Genomic DNA, 21613 nt, shown 5'->3' on the forward strand with positions numbered 1-21613 from the left:
TTGTTTAGAAATGACAGCAGGGGACTCGGTCCTGGAAGAAGACGAGATGGGATTTAACTCCTGCTTGCGTTGAGTATCTCAGGGCTTTTATTCATGGAGCACAGAGTCAGGGAAGAATCTTCTCCCACCCCAAACCTTGGGTTATTTCTGTGGCCTTCTAGTCCCATTTTTAAAGTCAGTGCCAGCATTTCATGTTTATCGCAAAGTTGGCGATCAAACTGTAGGGGGCGCTGGTGGCCTGCAGGTTGGTGGTGTCAGTGTGAAGGGTCATATGCCCCTCCTGGGCTCTTCCCTGCCTCGCGGAGACAGTTCACCTTTGCACACTTGGTGGTGCTCTGTTTCTTGGGTCGCAAGAGTTCAGATGCTGCCCAGACAGCAATCTGATAGCAAGGCCATAGTTTACAAGAAAAAGTAGTAAATGTCCTTTCTGGGAAAAATAACGCACCGTCTGCCTGCACATCTTTGGATCTGGCTGTGGCTCAGCTCACAAACCTTGATTTCTTGCAGGGCGATAATTTCTAGGTCTGTAATTGCTTTGGGACTGTTGCAGCAAAAGAACCCTTCAGGATACAGAACAGATGGATGTGGCTTTGAAGAGCGCAGCTATGGTTTCAGCGCAGCTTTTTTTTAAAAACGTCAGTCGCTATAGTGACCAGATATGACTCACTGTTTACAGGAAACATTCCTGGAGAATAGTCTGATGAGAGTGATGGTGCCATTTTTTCCAGCCACGTGCGGAAAAGGAATTGTCCAGCAGGGAATTCTCTGCCTGAGCCAGGTCAAGGAGCCTTGTGGCACCAGTGAGTTGTTTGCCACTCTTCCACCCTTCAAATGGAGCCTGAAATCCACCTGCCTGGGAAATTTTTGAGTGAGGATTGGGGGGCTTTATTGTTTTAACGTTCAAACATTTGCTGTTGGGGAGAGGAAATGAAAACAAACTATCCTCAAAGATGGGAAACGGCAGTTGAATTCCCTGGGAGCAACTATCTGCCTGCAAAGATGCCTTTCACACTTCTGGGCAGAAGGAACCTTCACAGTGAGCCTAGGCTTCCGAGCCTGCAGCATTTACTCCCTCTGGCCAGCCTTTCTCTGCTTTTCAGACCTGGGCTGCACCTATGGAACTGCTGCACACTAAACCATCCTTTGGTGTGAGTTCAGCCCCTCCCCCGTCTGTTCTCGGCTTGACCCTGGGGCTTGGGGATTTGCTTACACCAGCTGGTTAACCTATCATTTGAATTGTATCAAGCCCTTTCATGGTATGACCACTGGAAATGGCTGAGTTTCTAAAGCTGGGCATGTTGACATTTCCAGGCATGCCACTTTTCTGGACACGGCTGTCCCACAAGAGGGGAGGCATCCCCCAAATCCTTGAAGAGCTGCCCTTGAGTACCTTGCACTACGCCCAGAAGTCTGTTGTACAGATGCAGATCCCATCGTCTGCTGACTTGCCAGTTCTTGTCTCTGTTCCGCAAAATGTTTTGGGCGCCTGGTGCGTGGGAATATGTCCAGTATATGCTCCAAGACCTTCTGCTTACCAGATGTTTGAATGATGGAAACAGTCACGGGGCTGAGCGCTGGCTCTGAGGAAGGGTTGCATTAAGGGTGAGTGCAATACAAGATTGCAAACCTCTTTACAAATCAAATCACGCTGCCTGCATGACAAATAGGGGTGACATTTGGGACTACAGGGGAGGAGACACAGTCTGGTACTTTTTGCCCTGTACCAGTCGTCTGGATGCCTCTGAAGCAAGAAGAATCAAATGCTATAGCCTTAGACTTGGCAAAAAATGCTCCTCTAGTGTCAAGGGATCAGCAAACATGGTCCTTTCAGCTCCTCAAGTTTCTGTTGCTTCCACATGTAATTTAAGTTCAAGGACACACACAGAGCAATGAAATACACTTTGCTGAAAGTCAATGTTACTCCAGCAAGGTATTCACTAAGGTTTTAAATTCTGTACAGCCAGTTGGCCTCAGCCTGCCCCATCAGCAGCTACAGCCGCCAGTCAAGGTTGCCTTCTGTTTCTTGGCACGTGCCAAGAAAACCTTTGTTTGTGACAGCTAATCGGTCAAGCTGTGGCCTCTTCCAGCTGCTCACTTCCTCAGAACTAGGATCTTACATATAACATGAACGTAAAAAGCTGCATCACTGGACTCTGGCTATGCAGATGGTGTTATTGTTGGGAATTGTCTGGTTTCTTGGACTAGGCGATCAGAACAATGGCGAGCACCTCATGAGTCCTGGAAAGGGCGAGTTTGCCAAGAACCTTGCAAGCGGAATCAAGGAGGCTGCAGTGAGGGGGGGAGGAAACAGACCACGTATTAAGGAACAAGAATGTGTGTGGCCAAGGAGGAAGGTGCTGGGTCATTTGCAGGATGGGGAAACCAGTAGTGTGTGCTGCTTATGGTCTCCGATGTTTTTATACTAAAGCACAAAGTGTGGGAGCCAAATAAGGTGAATGTGAAGCACAAACTCTTGAAGGAAAGTGCAGTCCAGCGGGTTATCAGAACTGTTGGGATGAGATTCATCAAAAATAAGTCATGTCACACCAACCTTATTTCCTCCTTTGATAGAATTACATTTGGGAATATTGCATTCACAGACATACAGATCACAGGAAGTTATCCTTCAGTATTGATCATCCCTCCTTTGGAATGCTGGGTCTGAGCAAACTCGAAGGCAGCCAGAGGAGGGCAGCCAGGAAGACAGGTGTGTGTGTGTGTGTGTAGAAACCCAGCACTATAAGGAAAGATTGGAAAAGGTGGGTACACTTAGCCTAGAGAGATGACTGCGGTCTTCAAAACCCCAAAGGGCTGTCATGTAAGATGGAGCAGATTTGTCCTCTCTTGCCCCAGCGGGCAGGACTAAAAGGGATCAAAATTAAAAAAAAAAAACTTTCAGGAGAACGGGAACAGATCGCATTGGAAAGTTGGTGACTTCTCCTTCATCGGGGGTGGGGGGTATCTTTAAGCAGAGGCTGGGTGGTCATCTGTTGGGTTCCTTCTTGTAGTGGGGTCTGAGGTCACTGGCCCTTTTTAGGAGGATACACATTACAGCCTTCCAAGAAGTGTTGTGGAATACTCTTATCAGCCACAAGACCCGCCCCCCCCCCCCAAAAACAAAAAAAACCTTTGCACGAAACACAGAGGAGGAAGAATCTGGGAAAGAGCCATTCACATGGACTGGATCCATGTCATGACGAGTACAAAAAAGAGGATTTAAAAAAGAAAGGGAAATGCGCTGCTTTTATTTTTATTAAGGTTAACTTAAGACCAATTTCTTTTTTTTAAACGAATGAGAATTACAAAGACATCCTCTTCCATATAGCATCTTCTTGGAAACAGTTTTACTGTTTAACTCGCTTGCCTCTGTGATGAATTGCTGTGGAAACTGCATGGGACAAACTGAAGAGGGAAAGGGAATGGGAGGCTGTGTGTGCACACAGCCCTGCACAGCTGGCTTCAAGAAAAGTCTCTCTCTCCCTGGGACAGACAAAATATACACTGTATGGCCCCTCACTGGGTTCTCTCTCCTGCTGGAAAACCAACCATCTTCAAGACATGGATCCATAAAGCAATATTTTCAGTAGGATTCCACGGGAAAGGGGTTGTGCCCTCCAACCCTAAACAACGATTCCGTGATGCCATCTGAGGCCCCAGAGCAGGGCAAGCTCATTGTCACCCCCGAAACGACAGGGAACTCTGAGCTTTCCTCGCACTCTTTGAATTCCAACGCAGGTTAAAATGAAGAGCCCTGGTTCCTGCCGCTGAGGGCAAATTTGGTTTGAATGGCGGCGGCAAGAAAAACAGGCCCTGCCATGGGGGAACAGCAGTGAAAAGGAGCAGCCAGTTGTAAAAAGCAAGACGTCCGAGAGCAAAAAGAAGTCAGAGAAGCAGCCTCCTCCCTCCCTCCTTCGCTGGGAGGAATTGCGGTGAGCAGAGCAGCCAACCCAATTCCTCTCAGTTTGGTGTAGTGGAGAGCCAGCTTGGTGTAGCAGTTAAATGCATGGACTTTTAACTGGGAGAACCGGGGGTTTGACTCCCCATTCCTCCACTTCCAGCTGCTGGAATGGCCCCGGATCAAGCCATAGCTCTCGCAGAGCTGTACTTGAAAGGGCAGATTCTGGGAGAGCTCTCTCAGCCCCTCCAATATTACAGGGGGTCTGTTGTGGGGGAGGAAGGTAAAGGAGAGTGTAGGCTGCTCTGAGATTCAGAGTATAGGGCGGGGTATAAATCCAATATCATCTTCTCAGTAAGTTTGATTATAGCTGATGACCAGTTTCTGGCATGGGAGGGGGGGGGTGTCTTTCAACTCTCCTTGTAAACATCCTTGAGTGACCTGCCCGCTTCTGGCCTCTCAAGTCAATAATAAGGACAACGAATAACAATGGAGCTACATAGTTTAGATTGCTAGATGCTGATGTATAGAAAATACAAAAATAACTGTTTTGAATGAGTCAGTCAAGCGCCAGGTGCTGGCCCGCCAACACCACGTGAACCTGAGTGTATCCAGGACGATAGCACCAGAGACGCTTTCGCTTCTCTTTTCTTCAAATGCTCATTGGCCGGACATGGAACAGGAAGGCCTGGCGACTTCCGGCCCTTCCCTGGCAGCCCCAAACGCCATCTGGGGAACTTATTAACCACAGCACCAGGCAAGACCCCAACCGGAGAGAGGGGCCGTGGTGAGCAGACAGACTCTGCCCACCCCTGCTGGAAGGAAGGGAGGGACCTGCTTTGTAGAACACCTCAGACCCTCCTGGTCTTCACTGCAGAGTTGCTGGAAGGGAAGTCTTCACCTCCGAGAGGCACGCTCGTTCCCACGGTCCCGGGGGCTGTGGCCGTGTTGGTGGCAAGTCTTACAGCACTGCGTATTGACTGTGGGCAGGTGGCACCTCCCCAGGAAGAGCAGCGTCTGGCAGAAGCTGAAGGAGAGACGGTCCCGCTCACAGACGAAGCCTGCGGCAAGAACACAAAGGCAGCTTTGCAACCTCTCCAGCACACTTCCTGTCCTCCTCCTCCTCCTCCACACGACCCTCTTTCCCCTCCCTTCCCAGGCCTCCCCTCTTTTCATTCCCACTCCACAGCAATCTCTCTCTCTGATTCTCACAATGAGCTCCCTTCCACCCTTCTCCTCCATCCCAGCGCCTTCTCTTTGCACTCTTTGCACTCTTTGCACTTTCATCTGTTTTTTCATTCCATTTGGCCCAGTTTCTGCCCTCCTGCCCCCACTTTGCTGACCCCAGCACATGGGGGGGGGAGGCTGCAGCAGGCCAAAAGAACAGCACCATCTCCACCAAGTGGGCCCAACATCAGTGTTCTCTTGAAGGGGGTGGGAGATCCTCACAAAACTGCAGGGAAAGGCTGCAAAAGCTGGAGAGTGGAATTCCCCAGGGGGAAGTGGGGAGACGGGCTATAAGTACCTGTATTTTGCAGGGGGGCGGTATAAGTGCATGTTGTTTGATTATTTCTATTTGTATCCCAGCCTCCCTGTGAACAGGCTTATGGCAGCTAAACAGATGGTGACCTAGCTGCTGTAGGGGATAAGAACATAAGAGAAGCCATGCTGGATCAGGCCAATGACCCATCCAGTCCAGCACTCTGTGTTGCAGAGTGGCCAAAAAACCCAGGTGCCATCAGGAGGTCCTTCAGTGGGGCCAGGACACTAGAAGCCCTCCCACTGTGCCCCCCCCCCCAGCACCAAGAAGACAGAGCATCACTGCCCCAGATACAAGAACATAGGAGAAACCATGTTGGATCAGGCCAATGGCCCATCCAGTCCAGCACTTTGTGTCACACAGTGGCAAAAAAACCTAGGTGCCATCAGGGGCCAGGACACTAGAAACCCTCCCACTGTGCCCCCCTCCCCCCAAAACACCAATAGTACAAAGCATCACTGCCCCAGACATAAGAACATAAGAGAAGCCATGTTGGATAAGGCAATGGCCCATCCAGTCCAAGACTCTGTCACACATTGGCCAAGAAAGGCCAGGTGACATCAGGAGGTCCACCAGTGGGGTCAGGACACCAGAAGCCCTCCAGTTGGATGGGATGGAGCACCAACTGGACTCTTCTTTGCCCCACAGCTTTGCTCATTCTCCTTGGAATAGGGTGAGCCTTTGGGAGAAGAAGCGTCTGCCTTCTGCAGCCATGTCTGCAGCTACGTGAAAACGTACACTCCTCTCCGCACCTGGCTGAAAAAGCAACAGAAATCTGCCCATCAAATCATTCTGCACAGTTTCAGATTTGGAGAAGGAAGCTTTGATTCTTGGAAGTTCATCCCCCCCCCCCCCCCCAAAAAAATCCTGTTGCTTCCCAAGATGCTCTTGGGCTCAATTCCAGCTGTTCCACCGAAGCCCAACACGGCTGCCCTCTGAAATGCAGTTTCATACGTAAAGTGATGTTAAAACCAATGCTGCAACACGGTTAATCGCAGATTTCCCTACATGGAGGTCCATTTAGAGGGCTCGTTAAAAGCCGTATCCTGGTGCTGATTAATGAAATCCCCCCACGCCAAGCTGATAGAATGCTTGCGCTGAGGTCATGGCTGGAGCCTTGGTTTCTACCTCATGACCCTCCCTCCCAGCACATCACTTTTGCCTCCTCTCCCCCCCCCCCCCCCAACTTGTCCAAAGGCTGCAGCGTAAATCGCTTGGCAGACTCCTAGGAATTTGGGGAGGGCTGAGGGAAAGAGGTAAGGAAGGGTCTGTTGACTTGATGGGGGAAGCAGAGACCTGCCCCTCCCTTGCAGACTACCTCATCCGCATTCCTTGGCCATGCAGTCACAACTGACCCCCCCCCCACCATTGCCTTAAGGCCTCTTTCTAATCTTCCCATTGAAAGACTCCCAGGGAGCCCCCCCCCCCTCTTGATTTGGTTGTTAAGCTTCTCAGAGAAGGGCCCCTGCTGGGTCTCTAATAGCTGGTTCTTTTGTTGAGGGGGGTGGTCAGTGTCAACTCACTGACTGAAGAGGGTAGAGAAAGGGGCTCCTCTTGTGCAAACGGATTAGTATGACTCTTCTCATGGCCCAGGCCTTGGTGGGGAGGGGGAGGCCTGGGCCATGAGGACAGAAATGTGGGTGATCCCCCTAGCAGACCCAGGTGCCTCCAGGGGGAACAAAGTGTGAGAGGACAGGGCACAGGAGTGGGAGGACGTGAGTGGAAACTTCAGGACCATGTTAAATGTTGCATGCAGCCAACAAGCATGCCTCATGCCCACAACGTTAAAAACACTGGAGCAGCAGCGATCCCCCCCCCCATCCACAAAAAGATAGAGAAAAAAACGAAACACAAATGACTAGCAGCAGCCATCATGCCCTCCGGAAAACCTCAAAGATCTTGGCCTGCGTTTCAGGAGAGAGGGAATTCCATCTCCCCTCCCTCCAACATTCTGCCGCCTTCCTTCTGCAAAACCAACTCCTGGGCCCCCCTGCATGTGGGAATGGGCATTTGCTGGTGTGTTCATCCCCAGCTGCTGGTGCCAGACAAACATGACGACAGACAAAGGGGGTTTCCAGGAAACAACGGGGGGGGGGGCAGGCAGAATTCACCCTCGGGTGTGTTTGTGCCAAAACCCGGTGGCTGGCACACTGAAGCAGCTCCCAAGAGACAGGGAAAGGGAATTTATTTATTTAATTCAATTTGTAGACCACCCTTCCCATAGAACAGGCTCAGGGCGGCTTACATCATAAAAACAAGTCAACAGTAAAAGACCAATTTAAAAAATATAAAATCTAAGATTACAAAGATGAAGGTGGCAGAATTCTGCTTCACAGATGTGACCTATTGTCCAAGTCCAGTAGATCTTGTAGCGCTGGGACGGAATGAGGGGGGGGGGGCGGTCACAAGTGATGTCCGCTGCCTCAGCTGAAAGCCTGGCGAAAGAGCTCTGTTTTACAGGCCCTGCAGAACTGAAGCAGATCCCGCAGGGCCCGGATCTCCAGGGGGAGCTCATTCCACCAGGCAGGGGCCAGGGCTGAAATCTGCACTGGGCCTGGACAAACAGGTCAAACTAGCCAATGTTTTGGTTTTGCACTGAAATTAATGCAGACAGCTGCATGGAAGGGGGGGGGTGCAAAGGGGTGGCTTAACCCTCCTCTTGATGGCTCCAGTCCTCCCCAAAGGCCCCTTTCCAAACTCCAAGAAGAAAAGCATCCTTGGGAAAAGTGATTTCAGGTGGACGAAGACCAGGAGCCGGAGAGCCTCCTCGCCTGCTGTTCCTTCACTGAGCTAGGCAGCTGCGTTGTACTTTGGTAGGAGGTTACGGCAGCGATCGATGTGCACAAGGCAACTCCCGGAGAATCTCCAGCTTTTCATTTGTAAAGATGCCTGGTCTTTGTGGCTGTGAAGAGATGCCTGATATTCTTTTGGCAATGCCTGCTGAAGCTCAGAATCCAGAGAGGGAGATGGGGGGAGGGAGCAGCTCCCCCCCCCAATCCCTCTTCCCCGTGTGAGCCTTTGCAAGCCCGTTCCTCTTTGGGAGGTCTGTGGTCACAACTGTCATGGCTTTATTGGCTAGAGGGACAACCCTCAAAGCTAATTAAATGTTAGAGGCAAATCCTTCCTCGGTTCGTTTTGGGATTTCTAACAAGTATCTTGGGCACCTCAGGATGTCTGGAAAACTGACACTGCTACACACACACACCCCTTCCACACGTTATTAAAAATGAGATTTTCTTAATGGTTAAGAGGTACTCCATGCCAGGTAATAATCAGCAGAAATCCCACAAGGCTCGGAAATCTTTCTGCAATATTCAGAAGATTTACTCCTCGGTCTACTGCTGTGTTTTCAAAATACAAATGTGATGTGCGCCCCTTGCTGTTTTCTTGGGTAGGGGAAACATGCCAGACCAGGAAAAGATTTCCCACCGTTTTTAAAATGGGGAGCTCAGCCGTTTTCTCTATGCTGAGAAATTCTCGCCTAGAACTGCTGTTTGCTCCTTGGAAGAAAATATGCAAGCCTCACAGGAGCAGCACATTTTCTTCCGCAGGGTGGAAATCATCTCTAAGAAGCAATGTGGAAATCAGGCAAACAGCACAGGAAGGGTTAATCTTCCTCCCCACCCCACTCCTGGGGCAGCCCTGATTCACGCTGCTTTCTGCAGCTGCCAGCAGCATCGCCCCCCCCTTCCAAAAAATGTGCAAAATTTGTTCACAATCCCTCCATCGTGTGATCAGGACACTCTCTGATGTTTCAGCCAGACTGGCTCCTGCTTCAGCTTGCAATAGCGCCTTTCCTTACACTGAGTGAGGCGTGGGGCACACAGGGAGAGAGGGAGGGGCCCAGGCTGCCTCAACTCCAGCCCTTTCCCTATCATAGCCCCTCTTGCTGGGGGTGGGGGGTGGGAAGAGCATCGGAATGAAAGCAAGAAGCGGGCAGAGAGGCCAGAGCTGAGAATCCCCTCCTTGCATGCAAGAAGTGGGCAGAGAGAACAGAGCTGAGAATCCCCTCCTTGCATGCAAGAAGCGGGCAGAGGGAACAGAGCTGAGAATCCCCTCCTTGCATGCTCTCAAGAGACACTAGGCCCCCTGTGATCTTCTGGAAGGCCTTTGATGCTCTTGGGACTCCAGCCAGCATTCCTCACAAAGGCCTTCTCTCCTGCTCCTCGGGCTGGGCCCCCACTTCCTCCTCTCAGAGCTTTCCTTTCACTGACCTTCCAAGGGGTTCTTCTACAGAGCCCTTTGTATGGGCAAGACCAGGGACTGTCTCTAAGCACCTGGGAGTCCTTCCTTCTCCCTGCACGAGACACCCACCCACCACAGCATTCCAGAATGCAGAGAACTGTCAAGAGGCCTGCAAAACTGCTGATTAGCTGCACTGAGTTATATCACTTCTTCCCGCCAGATGTTCCATGCTATTTTTAAGAACGGCCTCCATTTCACACAAACTGCAAAAGAGAAGTTTGAGGAGTTAAATGGACCTCTGTCCCAACAGCCTCTCTGTTCCTCCATCCAGGGCTGTGCAGAATCCTGGCGTCGTCTCCTGTTGCTGTTCAATTGCACAGTCAAGCCTGACTCTTTGTGACCCCCTGGGCCAAGTCACGCCAGGCCCTCCTGTCTTCCACCATCCTCCGAAGTCCGCTCAAATTCCTGTTGGTTACATCAGTAACGCTGTCCAGCCATCTCCTCTTTTGCCATCCCCTTCTTCTTTTGCCTTCGGTCTTTCCCAGCATCAGGATCTCCTCCAGGGAGAGCTTCCTTCTCACTGGGTGGCCAAAGTATTTGAGCTTCAGTTTCAGCATCTGACCTTCCAAGGAACAGTCTGGGTTGATTTCCCTTAGGACTGACTGATTGGATCTTCTTGCAGTCCAAGGGACTCTCAAGAGTCTTCTCCAGCACCACAGCTCAAAAGCATCTATTCTTCTGTGCTCAGCCTTCCTTATGGTCCAACTCTCACAGCCATACATTACTACTGGCAATATCATCGCTTTGACTGTATGGACTTTTGTTGGCAGGGTGATGTCTCTACTTTTTATTATACTGCCCAGGTTTGCCATAGCTGTCCTCCCAAGGAGCAAGTGTCTTTTAATTTCATGACTGCAGTCACCATCTGCAGTGATCTTGGATCCCAGGAATGTGAAGTCTGTCACTACTTCCCCTTCTATTTGCCAAGGTGTGATGGGGCCGGATACCATAATCTTAGATCTAGACCCCCTCAAGCCAGTGGCATCTCCCTCCCTTCTTCCCTCCCTCCCACTCAGGGTGGAGGGTCTGCAGCACAAGTCTTGCTTTGAAATCAGAGTTGGAAGGGACCTCCAGGATCATCTAGTTCAACCCCCTGCATAATGCAAGAAACTCACAAATACCTTCCCCTAAATTCACAGGATCTTCATTGCTGTCAGGTGGCCATCTAGCCTCTGTTGAAAAACCTCCAAGGAAGGAGAGCCCACCACCTCCGGAGGAAGCCTGTTCCACTGAGGAACCGCTCTAATGGTCAGGAAGTTCTTCCCTTTCACGGGGTGGTAATGGGTGGACTTGCCAGCTCAGAATGTTGCTATTTATTTATTTAAAACATTTTGCTGTTTATTCATTTAACCACAGGAGAAGGGGTTTCAGCATGAATACAAGCAAAAAAATATACTGCTACCAAACAGTACCGCTGAAAAACCATGCAATTACTTCAGTCCTATTATAATTTTATATATACCAGTGTATACAACGTATGAGGACATTGTATACACAGGTATATATAAAGGATTGAAGTAATTGCATTATTTTTCAGTGGTCCTATTGGTAGCAGTGCATTTTTTTTTGCATTTATTTATTTAAAACAGCCTATCTTCCTTACGGAGTTCAAGGTGGCTTGCAAATGTAGATAAAACATATTAAAAGCATTACACCAAAATGTAAAATCACTACTAGGGATTGCTACTAACCTTAAACCAGTGCAGTCCTAAATAAAACCATCAAGGACTAAATGTCCCAGGCCCCTCCCCTGATGTGATGCTTCCCCTGGATGGGTCACCCTCCCTCCCGACCTCCAAGACAATGGACGGGAAGGCATTCCTTTCCATTCCTTTTGAGCAGTACGACTGCAGGATTTCCCCCCCCTCCCCCATGTATGCTGCAAATAAGTTCAGCCCCCCACAACTCAGTCCCCAGGAACTCATTGCAGAATCAGAAGCCAGGCAGCTAAAGAAAGAGACCTGTGAGGCGCGGACACCTTGCAGCACAGCCAGCATTTGGGTTCTGGTGATTTAGACTCTCATGTTGTAGCCTGAACTGGAGAGTGACCAGTTTCCGCCTGCTCACTCTCCAGTTCAGCTATTTATACCCTGACAGACTGCAGCTGCTTCAGCTTAACCTCTCCCCCGCCCCAACTGGCGATTCCTTCCTGGCATTCTCTGCTACGATATTTTTATGACCCTTCCGGCCCCTGATAAGAGAAATGGCTTTATTCATAGGCTGGGCAGAAAATTCACTATGGACATGGTTTTGCTTTTCTAAAAGGGAGGTACAATACATGCTGATTGATTCTTGGGCAGTTCAAATGTGGCTCACAGGCCATTCCGTTAACTAAGGTCAGAGTAGAAGATTTAGAAGGAGAGACTGCATTTTTACCCTGCCCTCCACTCTAAGTCTCAGAGCGGCTCACAATCTCCTTTACCTTCCTCCCCCGCAACAGACACCCTGTGAGGTAGATGAAGATATTGGATTTATACCCTGCCCTCCACTCCGAAGAGTCTCAGAGCGGCTCACAATCTCCTTTATCTTCCTCCCCCACAACAGACACTCTGTGAGGTGGGTGGGGCTGAGAGAGCTCTCACAGAAGCTGCCCTTTCAAGGACAACCTCTGCCAGAGCTAATGGCTGACCCAAGGCCATTCCAGCGGCTGCAAGCGGAGGAGTGGGGAATCAAACCCGGTTCTCCCAGATAAGAGAGCTCTGGCTGACCCAAGGCCATTCCAGCGGCTGCAAGTGGAGGAGTGGGGAATCAAACCCGGTTCTCCCAGATAAGAGAGCTATGACTGACCCAAGGCCATTCCAGCAGCTGCAAGTGGAGGAGTGGGGAATCAAACCCGGTTCTCCCAGATAAACGAGCTCTGGCTGACCCAAGGCCATTCCAGCAGCTGCAAGTGGAGGAGGGGGGAATCAAACCCGGTTCTCCTAGATAAGAGTCCGCACACTACACCAAACTGGCTCAACTCAAGATCCAGAGTTAGCCCAGGCAAGCCCGATCCCATCAGATCTCAGAAGCTAAGCAAGGCCAAGGCCTTGGAAGGGAAACCTCCAAAGAATACCTGGGCTGGGACGCAGAGGCAGGCAGTAGCAAGCCGCCTCTCTGAAAACATCCTAGCCCCAGCCGGAGTTGCCAGAGGTCATCATGACTTCCAGGCACGCACGCACTCTCACACACACACACAAATACTTTTTTTTAAAAAAACACCAAGATCTGAAGCCGGGATCTAATTTTTTTTTTAAACCATGCAAATGCAAAATCCCAACTTTATTCCAGCCTGGTTCCTGCTATTGCTGCTTCACAGCCTCCCCAGCCAGAGGCATGCTTGACAAAAGCAGCACAAAATCAAAATCTCCCTCACACCACTTCTGGCTGGCAGGCACCCCGACCCAGGGCTCCATCCTGCTTCAGCCACCTCTTCATTCATCCCTTGCCCCCCCTCAGGGAACCCTCCTTGCAGAAAGCTCTTCCCCCCCCCCCTGCACTGGAGAAGGGCGGCAAAGCCTTGCCCTTCCCCTAACGGAGGTTTTTATGCAGACGTCATCCACAGGCTCTAGAACTGGTGGGGAGGGCAGGCTGGAGAGGGAGCAGCCCTCTGCGCTCCCCTCCCCTTGCTTCAGGCTCCCGGCTGCTCTGTCCTTGGGGGGCGACAGTCAGATCTCTGGGCTAAGGAAGCCACGAGGGAGGCCCTCCACTGCAAGACCTGAGCAAAGCTGTTAAGAGGATGTTTTGGAGGCCATCGGCTCAAGAGGTTTGCCAGAAGTCGGAAGCGGCTTGATGACACTTGACACAAGGGTCAATCGCCCTTTGGACATCCTTCTCCCGTATTACTTGGAAAGTGCCAGACTGACCATTTGCTGGGCCACCAACTGGAACAGGAGGTTTCCCCAGCAAACACCCACCACCACCACACTGGTGAATCCTCCAAGTACACGGACTCTAAGGAGCACCAGCTGTCCAGGCAACCAGGGCTGGCAGTTTGGTGTAGTGGTTAAGTGTGTGGTCTCTAATCTGGGAGAAATGGGTTTGATTCCCCATTCCTCCACTTGCAGCTGCTGGTGTGACCTTGGGTCAGAGACAGTTCTCAGCAGAGCTGTTCTGCTCAAGAGCAGTTTCTGTTAGAGCTCTCTCAGCCCCACATAACTCACAGGGTGTCTGTTGTGGGGAGAGGGAAGGGAAAGGAGATTGTAAACCACTCTGAGATTCCTTTGGGTAGTGAAGGGTGGGGTATAAATTCAATCTGATGAGGAAAGCCTGAAGGGGCTCAGTCTGAAGGTGTCTCTTGACCGGCACACACTGCACTTCAGGGGTCCACACTCTGCAGCAGGAAGGAACAACCCAGGAGTGGCGAGTCGAGCAGAGACCTCCAGAGGACTCCCCCTCCCAGGATCATGTGACTCAGGCCTCACAAGGCTGCACCTTGGAGGGATGGTGGCTCAGTGGTAGAGCACCTGCTTGGTAAGCAGAAGGTCCCAGGTTCAATCCCTGGCATCTCCAAAAAGAGTCCAGGCAAGTAGGCGTGAAAAACCTCAGCTTGAGACCCTGGAGAGCCACTGCCAGTCTGAGTAGACAATACTGACTTTGATGGACACAAGGAGGGTCTGATTCCATAGAAGGCAGCTTCATGTGTTCACCACTCACCTGGCTCACTGTGGGGGCAATTTTGGAGACTGCACTTCTGGGTCTTCTCGGGGCGCTGCTCGTGATCACACCGGCTGCTGTCCTCTTCTGCCTCCCCAGTCTTCACGTTCACACACTTCACTTGCCTCCTCTGAACGCCTCCGCCACACGTGGCCGTGCACTGCAAGGAAGGAAAGTGCTGAGCCCACCAAGACGCAGACAAGCCAAAGGGCACTTTGTTGCAAGTGACAAAGCTGCCCAGGAACTAGGCACTGCTCGGGGTCAGTTCCCACTAGGAGTTTATCCCGTTCCCTCGCAGGCTGGCTCACCTGCCCCCAGGATCCCACCGTCCACTTGGTGCAGGGGTGGACATTGCAGAGCCTTGTGTTGTTGGGCCGGACGGCTTCGTCGCACCTTCCAGGCTCCGGGCAGGTCACCAGGCGCTCTTGTTCCCCTCCTCCACACAGCTCAGAACACTGGCCAGAAAGAGACAGGCAGCTAAACAAGGCGGGGGCATGGCTCAGTGGCAGAGCCTCTGCTTGGCATGCAGAAGGTCCCAGGTTCAACCCCCGGCATCTCCAGTTCAAAGGACCAGGCAGGAGGGAATGGGAAAGATGGCTGCCTGAGAATGCCAAAGAAACCCTGCCAGTCTGAGTAAACAACACTGACCTTGACACACCAAGGGTCTTCCATATAAAACAACCTCATCTGGCCACTAGGAAGACGAACGCACATGCCTGGTTTCTAGGAAGCAACCCCCCTGGGGCTTCCAGGGCTTCTCTCCTGTCAGCTTCCCACGGGCAAGGACTGGCAACATCCAAGGCTGCCTCCTGCCTGGCTCACCTTTCTGCTCCATGCTATCAGCTGGTGTCTCTGCAAGCCCACTGGCTCTCTCGCTCTGGGCGAGAGCACCAACCTGAGTCCTGGCTGACTGGTCTCGTTTCCTGACTTTGCCCATGCTCCAGCCAAAGTCAGTCATTATTAAACATTTTGTGGCCACAGTGCTTTGTGAAAGGAAGGAACTTTGGAAGACTGCTCAGGCCCCCTGCTAAAGCTGCTGCTTATATGACTCAGTTTGAGCCCCTCCAGAGCTCAGATCTTGCAAGCTTGGTTTTAGCCAAGGCTTGTAACGTGCTCCTCAGCTGGGAAACTAAGCAGAGGATGCCCTTATGCCAAGGAAGACGGCAAAACGATACTGGAATGCAGGCTTCAGTGCTGAATGATGTCACGTGATTTTGTTTTAGAATAGTCAGAAATACAACATGGAAACATCGACACTTGCCTTCCTGTCGTTCTTTTAATTCCTGTTGTTTATTTTTAAGCTGTCATGGTTGCCTCCTAGGCCGGGGACTCTTCTGTCTGCATCATTTCAGGCTGCTCTGTTCTAAATACTTTTATTGGCTGTTCTTACTGGCATGTTTTTTATTGATGTTATTTGTTCTTACTGGTATTCATTGTTTTCACGCTTATTTACCTCATTCTATTTCACTGTTTTACTGTGAGCCGCTTCAAACGGGTTTGGAGAGGAGACAGGCGTAATTGTTTCCCTGAATAAACACACAGAGGGGATCGGGGTTGGGGGCTCCAAGATCAGGGAAAGGACTTACATTTCCACCTGGCGGATGCTCAGGGATCATATATCTACAATGTCAAAAAAAGAATCTGCTATGATGACATGCCACCCAACAGGGCTGGTGGAAGTTGAACAAGATAATGGCAGATTTGGTTCCACGTGGAAAGTTACACTGAAGTGGGAAGCCTCAGGGTCCCTTTTGCCTTTCACCAAACAGTAAACATGGATACTGCAGAAAGCAGAGCTCCAAGCCACACCTCACTCTCCCAGATCATAACCTAAGAGAAGCCATGTTAGATCAGGCCAACGGCCCATCCAGTCCAACACTGTGTCACTTAAGAACATAAGAAAAGCCATGTTGGATCAGGCCAATGGCCCATCCAGTCCAACACTGTGTCACTTAAGAACATAAGAAAAGCCATGTTGGATCAGGCCAATGGCCCATCCAGTCCAACACTCTGTGTCACTTAAGAACATAAGAGAAGCCCTGTTGGATCAGGCCAATGGCCCATCCAGTCCAACACTCTGTGTCACTTAAGAACATAAGAGAAGCCATGTTGGATCATGCCAATGGCCCATCCAGTCCAACACTCTGTGTCACAGAAGAACATCAGAGAAGCCATGTTGGATCAGGCCAACGGCCCATCCAGTCCAACACTGTGTCACTTAAGAACATAAGAAAAGCCATGTTGGATCAGGCCAATGGCCCATCCAGTCCAACACTCTGTGTCACTTAAGAACATAAGAGAAGCCCTGTTGGATCAGGCCAATGGCCCAGCCAGTCCAACACTCTGTGTCACTTAAGAACATAAGAGAAGCCATGTTGGATCATGCCAATGGCCCATCCAGTCCAACACTCTGTGTCACAGAAGAACATCAGAGAAGCCATGTTGGATCAGGCCAATGGCCCATCCAGTCCAACACTCTGTGTCACAGAAGAACATCAGAGAAGCCATGCTGGATCAGGCCAATGGCCCATCCAGTCCAACACTCTGTGTCACAGAAGAACATAAGAGAAGTCATGTTGGATCAGGCCAATGGCCCATCCAGTCCAACACTCTGTGTCACACAGTGGCCAAAAAACCCAAGTGCCATCACGAGGTCCACCAGTGGGGCCAGGACTCTAGAAGCCCTCCCACTGCCCCCCAAGCACCAAGAATACAGAGCATCCCTGCCCCAGACAGAGAGTTCCATCAATACGCTGTGGCTAAGAGCCACTGATGGACCTCTGCTCCAGATGCTGATCTAGTCCAGCCCAACTCCTCTGTAACACTGCAAAGGGTTCTAGGATTCACCACTCTGACCTCATGTGAGTTTTTGGACACCCTTAAGAAATCTGCCTGCCCGCAGTGATTAGACTGGCACTTGAACTCTCTCAGCTAGGCTCGCAGGCTCTCACCTCCCTCCAGGATGAGGTGTACCAGTCCAGGCAGTCTTGGGTTTGGCAGGGCATCCTGGCTAGTGGCTTATAGAGGACGGCCTGGCAGTGAAATGGACGCAGAGGCCGCAGGTCTCGTGTGTCAATGCAGCTGATGTCCCGAACCTTCACACCGCTTCCACAGCTCTTGGAGCACTAGGGAACAAACCAGGCAAAGATGATGATGATGATATTGGATTTATATCTTGCCCTCCATTCCAGATCTCAGAGCAGCTCACAATCTCCTTTATCTTCCTCCCCCACCCCCACAGCAGACATCCTGTGAGGTGGGTGGGGCTGAGAGGGCTCTCACAGCAGCTGCCCTTTCAAGGACAACTGCTGCCAGAGCTATGGCTGACCCAAGGCCATTCCAGCAGGGGCAAGTGGAGGAGTGGGGAATCAAACCCAGTTCTTCCAGAGAAGAGTCCGTGCACTTCACCACTACACCAAACTGGCTGTGCAGTTACAGCTGAACCAGCAGCGCCACCCATGCTATGGATCTCGGAAGCAGCATGCCTGTTTTGGTTTGAATACTTGACTTTGAAGCACTAGCCCGTTGTTATTTTTTGAACCCTGGAAGCATCTGGCCCATAATATGTCCCTCAGTACAACAGAGCCTTGCTATTCATGGGAAATCCATTCCCAGGATCACAGCAGATAGTGAAATCCATGGAAATCCACCATGAATGGTAGCAAATCAACCACATTTCCACAGAGTTTAATGATGGAGTGGTAGGACTAAAAACAGACAAGAAGGCATCATGTGACCGCACCCCCAGTAAGCGAAACCACAAATCTTCAAGCGGAGTGAGTGGGGCCTTCCTTCTTGCCTATCCTGAACAAAAACATCTCTCTTGGAGCTGAGAGGATCTTCCCAAATTGGCTACATTGCGCCTGTGCCAGGGGATGAACCCAATTTCTAATTGCATGCCGTGGGTTCTCTTTAGCAATATTATTCTATTTCTGCTAAAGTTTTGGCAATGTTCAGTATGCATCGAGACGGAGAAAGAAGGGTGAGCAGGAAGAGTTTGGGGGACAGAAGTATTAAGACGAGAGAACAAAGGCATCGAAAAAGACCAAGTGAGGCCCAGAGGCTGCATGCCAGGTTGTCTACCTTGCTCCAGTTTCCAACATGCCAGGAAGAACATGGTCTCAAGTAACACCTGCGGGCAGGGATGGGCTTCCTGGTGGCGCTGCAGTCTTCCTCCTCACCAGAGCTGCACCGCACTGTCCTCCAAATGGCACCCAGGCCACAGGTGGTGGAGCACTAGAACCAAGAAGAACCGTCAGCACCCATCCCCCCCAGGCAGTCCTAGCAGAGTCAGTGGAGACCGGCTGTCACATAAACAAGACCACTGACCACGTGCGTCTCACCTTTCCTTTCCTAAGCCTGCGCCAGCTTTTCCCAGCTGCTCCTGCCAAAGTTCTGTTAGCCTCTGAGGCACAGAAAGACCCAGAGGTAAAAGAGCATCTGATCCAGTCCCCAGAGCTGCCCCTCAAGGACTCTGGACCAGCAGGTGACAGAAGCAGAGAAGAAGAACAGACAATGGGCAGTGCCCCACAAATACCTGCAGAGCAAAGAGTGACACAAGCCTCGTACTCTGAGGGAACACCCTGCCCTATGGCAAGAGATTGGGTCTGCTGGACCAGGAAGGACCAGTGGTTGGGGCTGCACCTGCTTCACTTGCCTCACTCCAGCTTCCGGCTTCCCAGCGGGCCTTAAAGATGGGTGTGGTGGTAGCAGAAGGCACCAAAGAGGAGGCTTCTTCCCTTTCCATTTCCTGCCCCTCAGCTTTGAGGCTGGGCCCACTGCTGCTGCTACTACTAAATGTCCACTGAACTCCATCGGGTGAGTTTTTGCCCAGCACTGCGCTGCTGTTTCTGTCGAGTTCTTGGTCCTTGTGGGAAGAGATGAACTTGTTGTCCAATTCTGCCTCTATTTCATTGGATTTCTCCTGTCTTGGCCTAGGCAGCACGGAAGGGAAATGGCTGGGGGAGGTGACCTCCTGCTCCAAAACACTTGGCTCCGAAAACAACTGAAGATCTAATGCGCTTGGTGTGGAAGATCCAAGCACCTTTTCCCCATGTCCAGCTGAGGTCTCCTGGTACACAGAAGTGGTTGTGGCTGGACTCCCATCACTGGACGTGACACCACTGGGATAGCGCTGGTGGAGCTGCGGACCCGTCTGGTCGTTTTCTGAACTGTGTGAGCTTGTAACGTCGTCGAGGTTCTCTCTCGTTCCTTGAGTAATGGAAAGGCTTGTGGTGGTTTCTGCAGACTGAAAGAACCGGCGAGGGAAGAGAGGGGAAGGCCCACGCATCCTTGCAGCTGGCATCGTGACTGTGCTCATCGGGGCAGCTTTCGTTCCAGACGCAGGCCTGGTGCCATGGTCGCTCCAAGCAATGGCCCCACCTGTGTTGTTTCGTTCTCGGTGCCCTTCCTTTGCAGCATCCAACAAACCACCGTCTGGATTACTGCCATGATCAAGAACCTCTGCGCTCCTGCCAGGACCTTGCGTACTCTCAGGAAGTCTAGCAGGATTTCCCCCAATGCCGCTGCTCTTGCCAAAAGGGGACACAGAAGTCAGGAAGTCCAAGTAAGGCAAGCTGGTGGGAGAGACTGTGTCTGCCATGTCTTCTTTCAAAACTGCAGGTGTAAAAGAGTCTTCTGGGGTGTCATGCAGAGGCACAGGGCCACTGCTGGGAAAAGGAGACCGTCTCCCCGTTGCTGAAGTGGAGAGTCTGTCTTCCAAAAAAGTAGTCTGGATGCCCTCGCTCTTGAGTGTGAAGGAGGTGGCCGTGGTGTTAACAGAAGCATTGTGCAAATCAGCAATAGTGTTCCTGTCTTGAACTTTATCATCTTCAACACTTTGCCCAACGGTAGGAAGCGCTGTGCTTCTGCTCTCTGTTTTTAAGGTAGGGAGAAATCTGGGCTGTGATTCTTTAGAATCCTTCCCGTTGCCGATGGTTTCAGTTCCAACATTAGGCTTGGAGTCCTCTCTCTTCCTGTCCTTTTCATCGACCACATCGTAAGACAGATCTTCGTGGAAGTTGATAAAATTATAATCGTAGTAAAAATCATCTACAAACACATTATTTCCCTTTTTGTTGCTGTTTGAGGAAAAATCTTTCTCCGTTATGACATTGAAGTCTTCAGAGTCGGGTCCCAAAGGAATGTATTTTGGGATGCGGTCGTTGGGAAGGAAGTGGATTTCATTGAATAGTTCCCGGCTTGAAGAGCCGCTGCCAGACCAGTCAAGGAGGCCGCTTTCTGTCTTCTTCTGGCATGGCGGCAAGGAACAGGCCATTCTAGACATCGGCCTTTGGGCGAGATCACAGCTGGCTCTGGAATCACTGGGGCAATAAATTGGGCGCCACTGCGTTCCATTCCCACATGTTGCTGAGCACTGAGAAAGAGAAGAGTAAACAGCAGGTGTATGAGATGTTGGAGGTCAGTACATCACTCTGGCTAGGGGAACGGGAAAAAGAAAAGTTGGGAAACCCTCTAGAGCAGGGGGGGCCAAATTGCAGCTTGGGAGCCACGTGTGACTCTTTCACACACATCCTGCCAGCTTCCACCATCCTGCCAGCTGACTTGGAAAAGGCATTTCTCTCTATAAAACACTTAGAAGAAGAAGAATTGCAGATTTATATCCCGCCCTTTTCCCTGAATCAGAGACTCAGAGCGGCTTACAATCTCCTATGTCTTCTCCCTTCACAACAGACACCCTGTGAGGTGGGTGGGGCTGGAGAGGGCTCTCACAGCAGCTGCTCTTTCAAGGACAACCTCTGCCAGAGCTATGGCTGACCCAAGGCCATGCTAGCAGGTGCAGGTGGAGGAGCGGGGAATCAAACCTGGTTCTCCCAGATAAGAGTCCGCACACTTAACCACTACACCAAACTGGCTCTCTAAACCAAACTGGCTCTCTACACCAAACTCTACTTTGCCAAGCCAAGCCAGCCAGTGGCCTGGAAAATGCATTTAAAGTTGCTTTCTTTTACCTCCACTTCCCTGCTCCCATCTATTTTCCTTCCTTTCTTCATGACTCGTGGCTCTCAAACATCTGATGTTCATGTCTTGTAGCTCTCAAACATCTGACGTTTATTCTGCATGGCTCTTATGTTAAGCAAGTTTGGCCATGCCTGCTCTAGAATGAGAGGCAGGGTGTCCTTTCCTCTGCAAACCCTCCAGCCCTCAGCCTAACCCCACCCTTAAATCTCTGACTGTCCATTTTCCAAGTGACGCCTGACGCATACACTAAACCTAGAGATCTGGGGGCCAGAGATAACTCTGCATTCTTGTTGCCATCCCCATCAATTAATGGCCTT

The 21613-nt window shown here is 50.9% G+C and overlaps 1 protein-coding gene across 1 annotated transcript in view; it reads right to left on the reverse strand.

Annotated features, from left to right (window-relative positions):
* Positions 1 to 3234: 3234 nt before the first annotated feature.
* LOC132587944 (A disintegrin and metalloproteinase with thrombospondin motifs 7-like) overlaps positions 3235 to 21613 on the reverse strand; it is a 63453-nt gene continuing 45074 nt past the window's right edge. The window contains exons 19-24 of the mRNA XM_060260357.1: positions 18973 to 20691; positions 18399 to 18551; positions 17267 to 17440; positions 14624 to 14770; positions 14316 to 14475; positions 3235 to 4956 (exon numbers count right to left, since the gene is read on the reverse strand). Of these exons, the coding sequence (XP_060116340.1) occupies positions 4793 to 4956; positions 14316 to 14475; positions 14624 to 14770; positions 17267 to 17440; positions 18399 to 18551; positions 18973 to 20691 (2517 nt within the window). The 3' untranslated portion in view covers positions 3235 to 4792. The remainder of the gene's footprint in view (positions 4957 to 14315; positions 14476 to 14623; positions 14771 to 17266; positions 17441 to 18398; positions 18552 to 18972; positions 20692 to 21613) is intronic.

This window comes from Heteronotia binoei, chromosome 19, assembly GCF_032191835.1.
Source record: "Heteronotia binoei isolate CCM8104 ecotype False Entrance Well chromosome 19, APGP_CSIRO_Hbin_v1, whole genome shotgun sequence".
Lineage (NCBI taxonomy): Eukaryota > Metazoa > Chordata > Lepidosauria > Squamata > Gekkonidae > Heteronotia > Heteronotia binoei.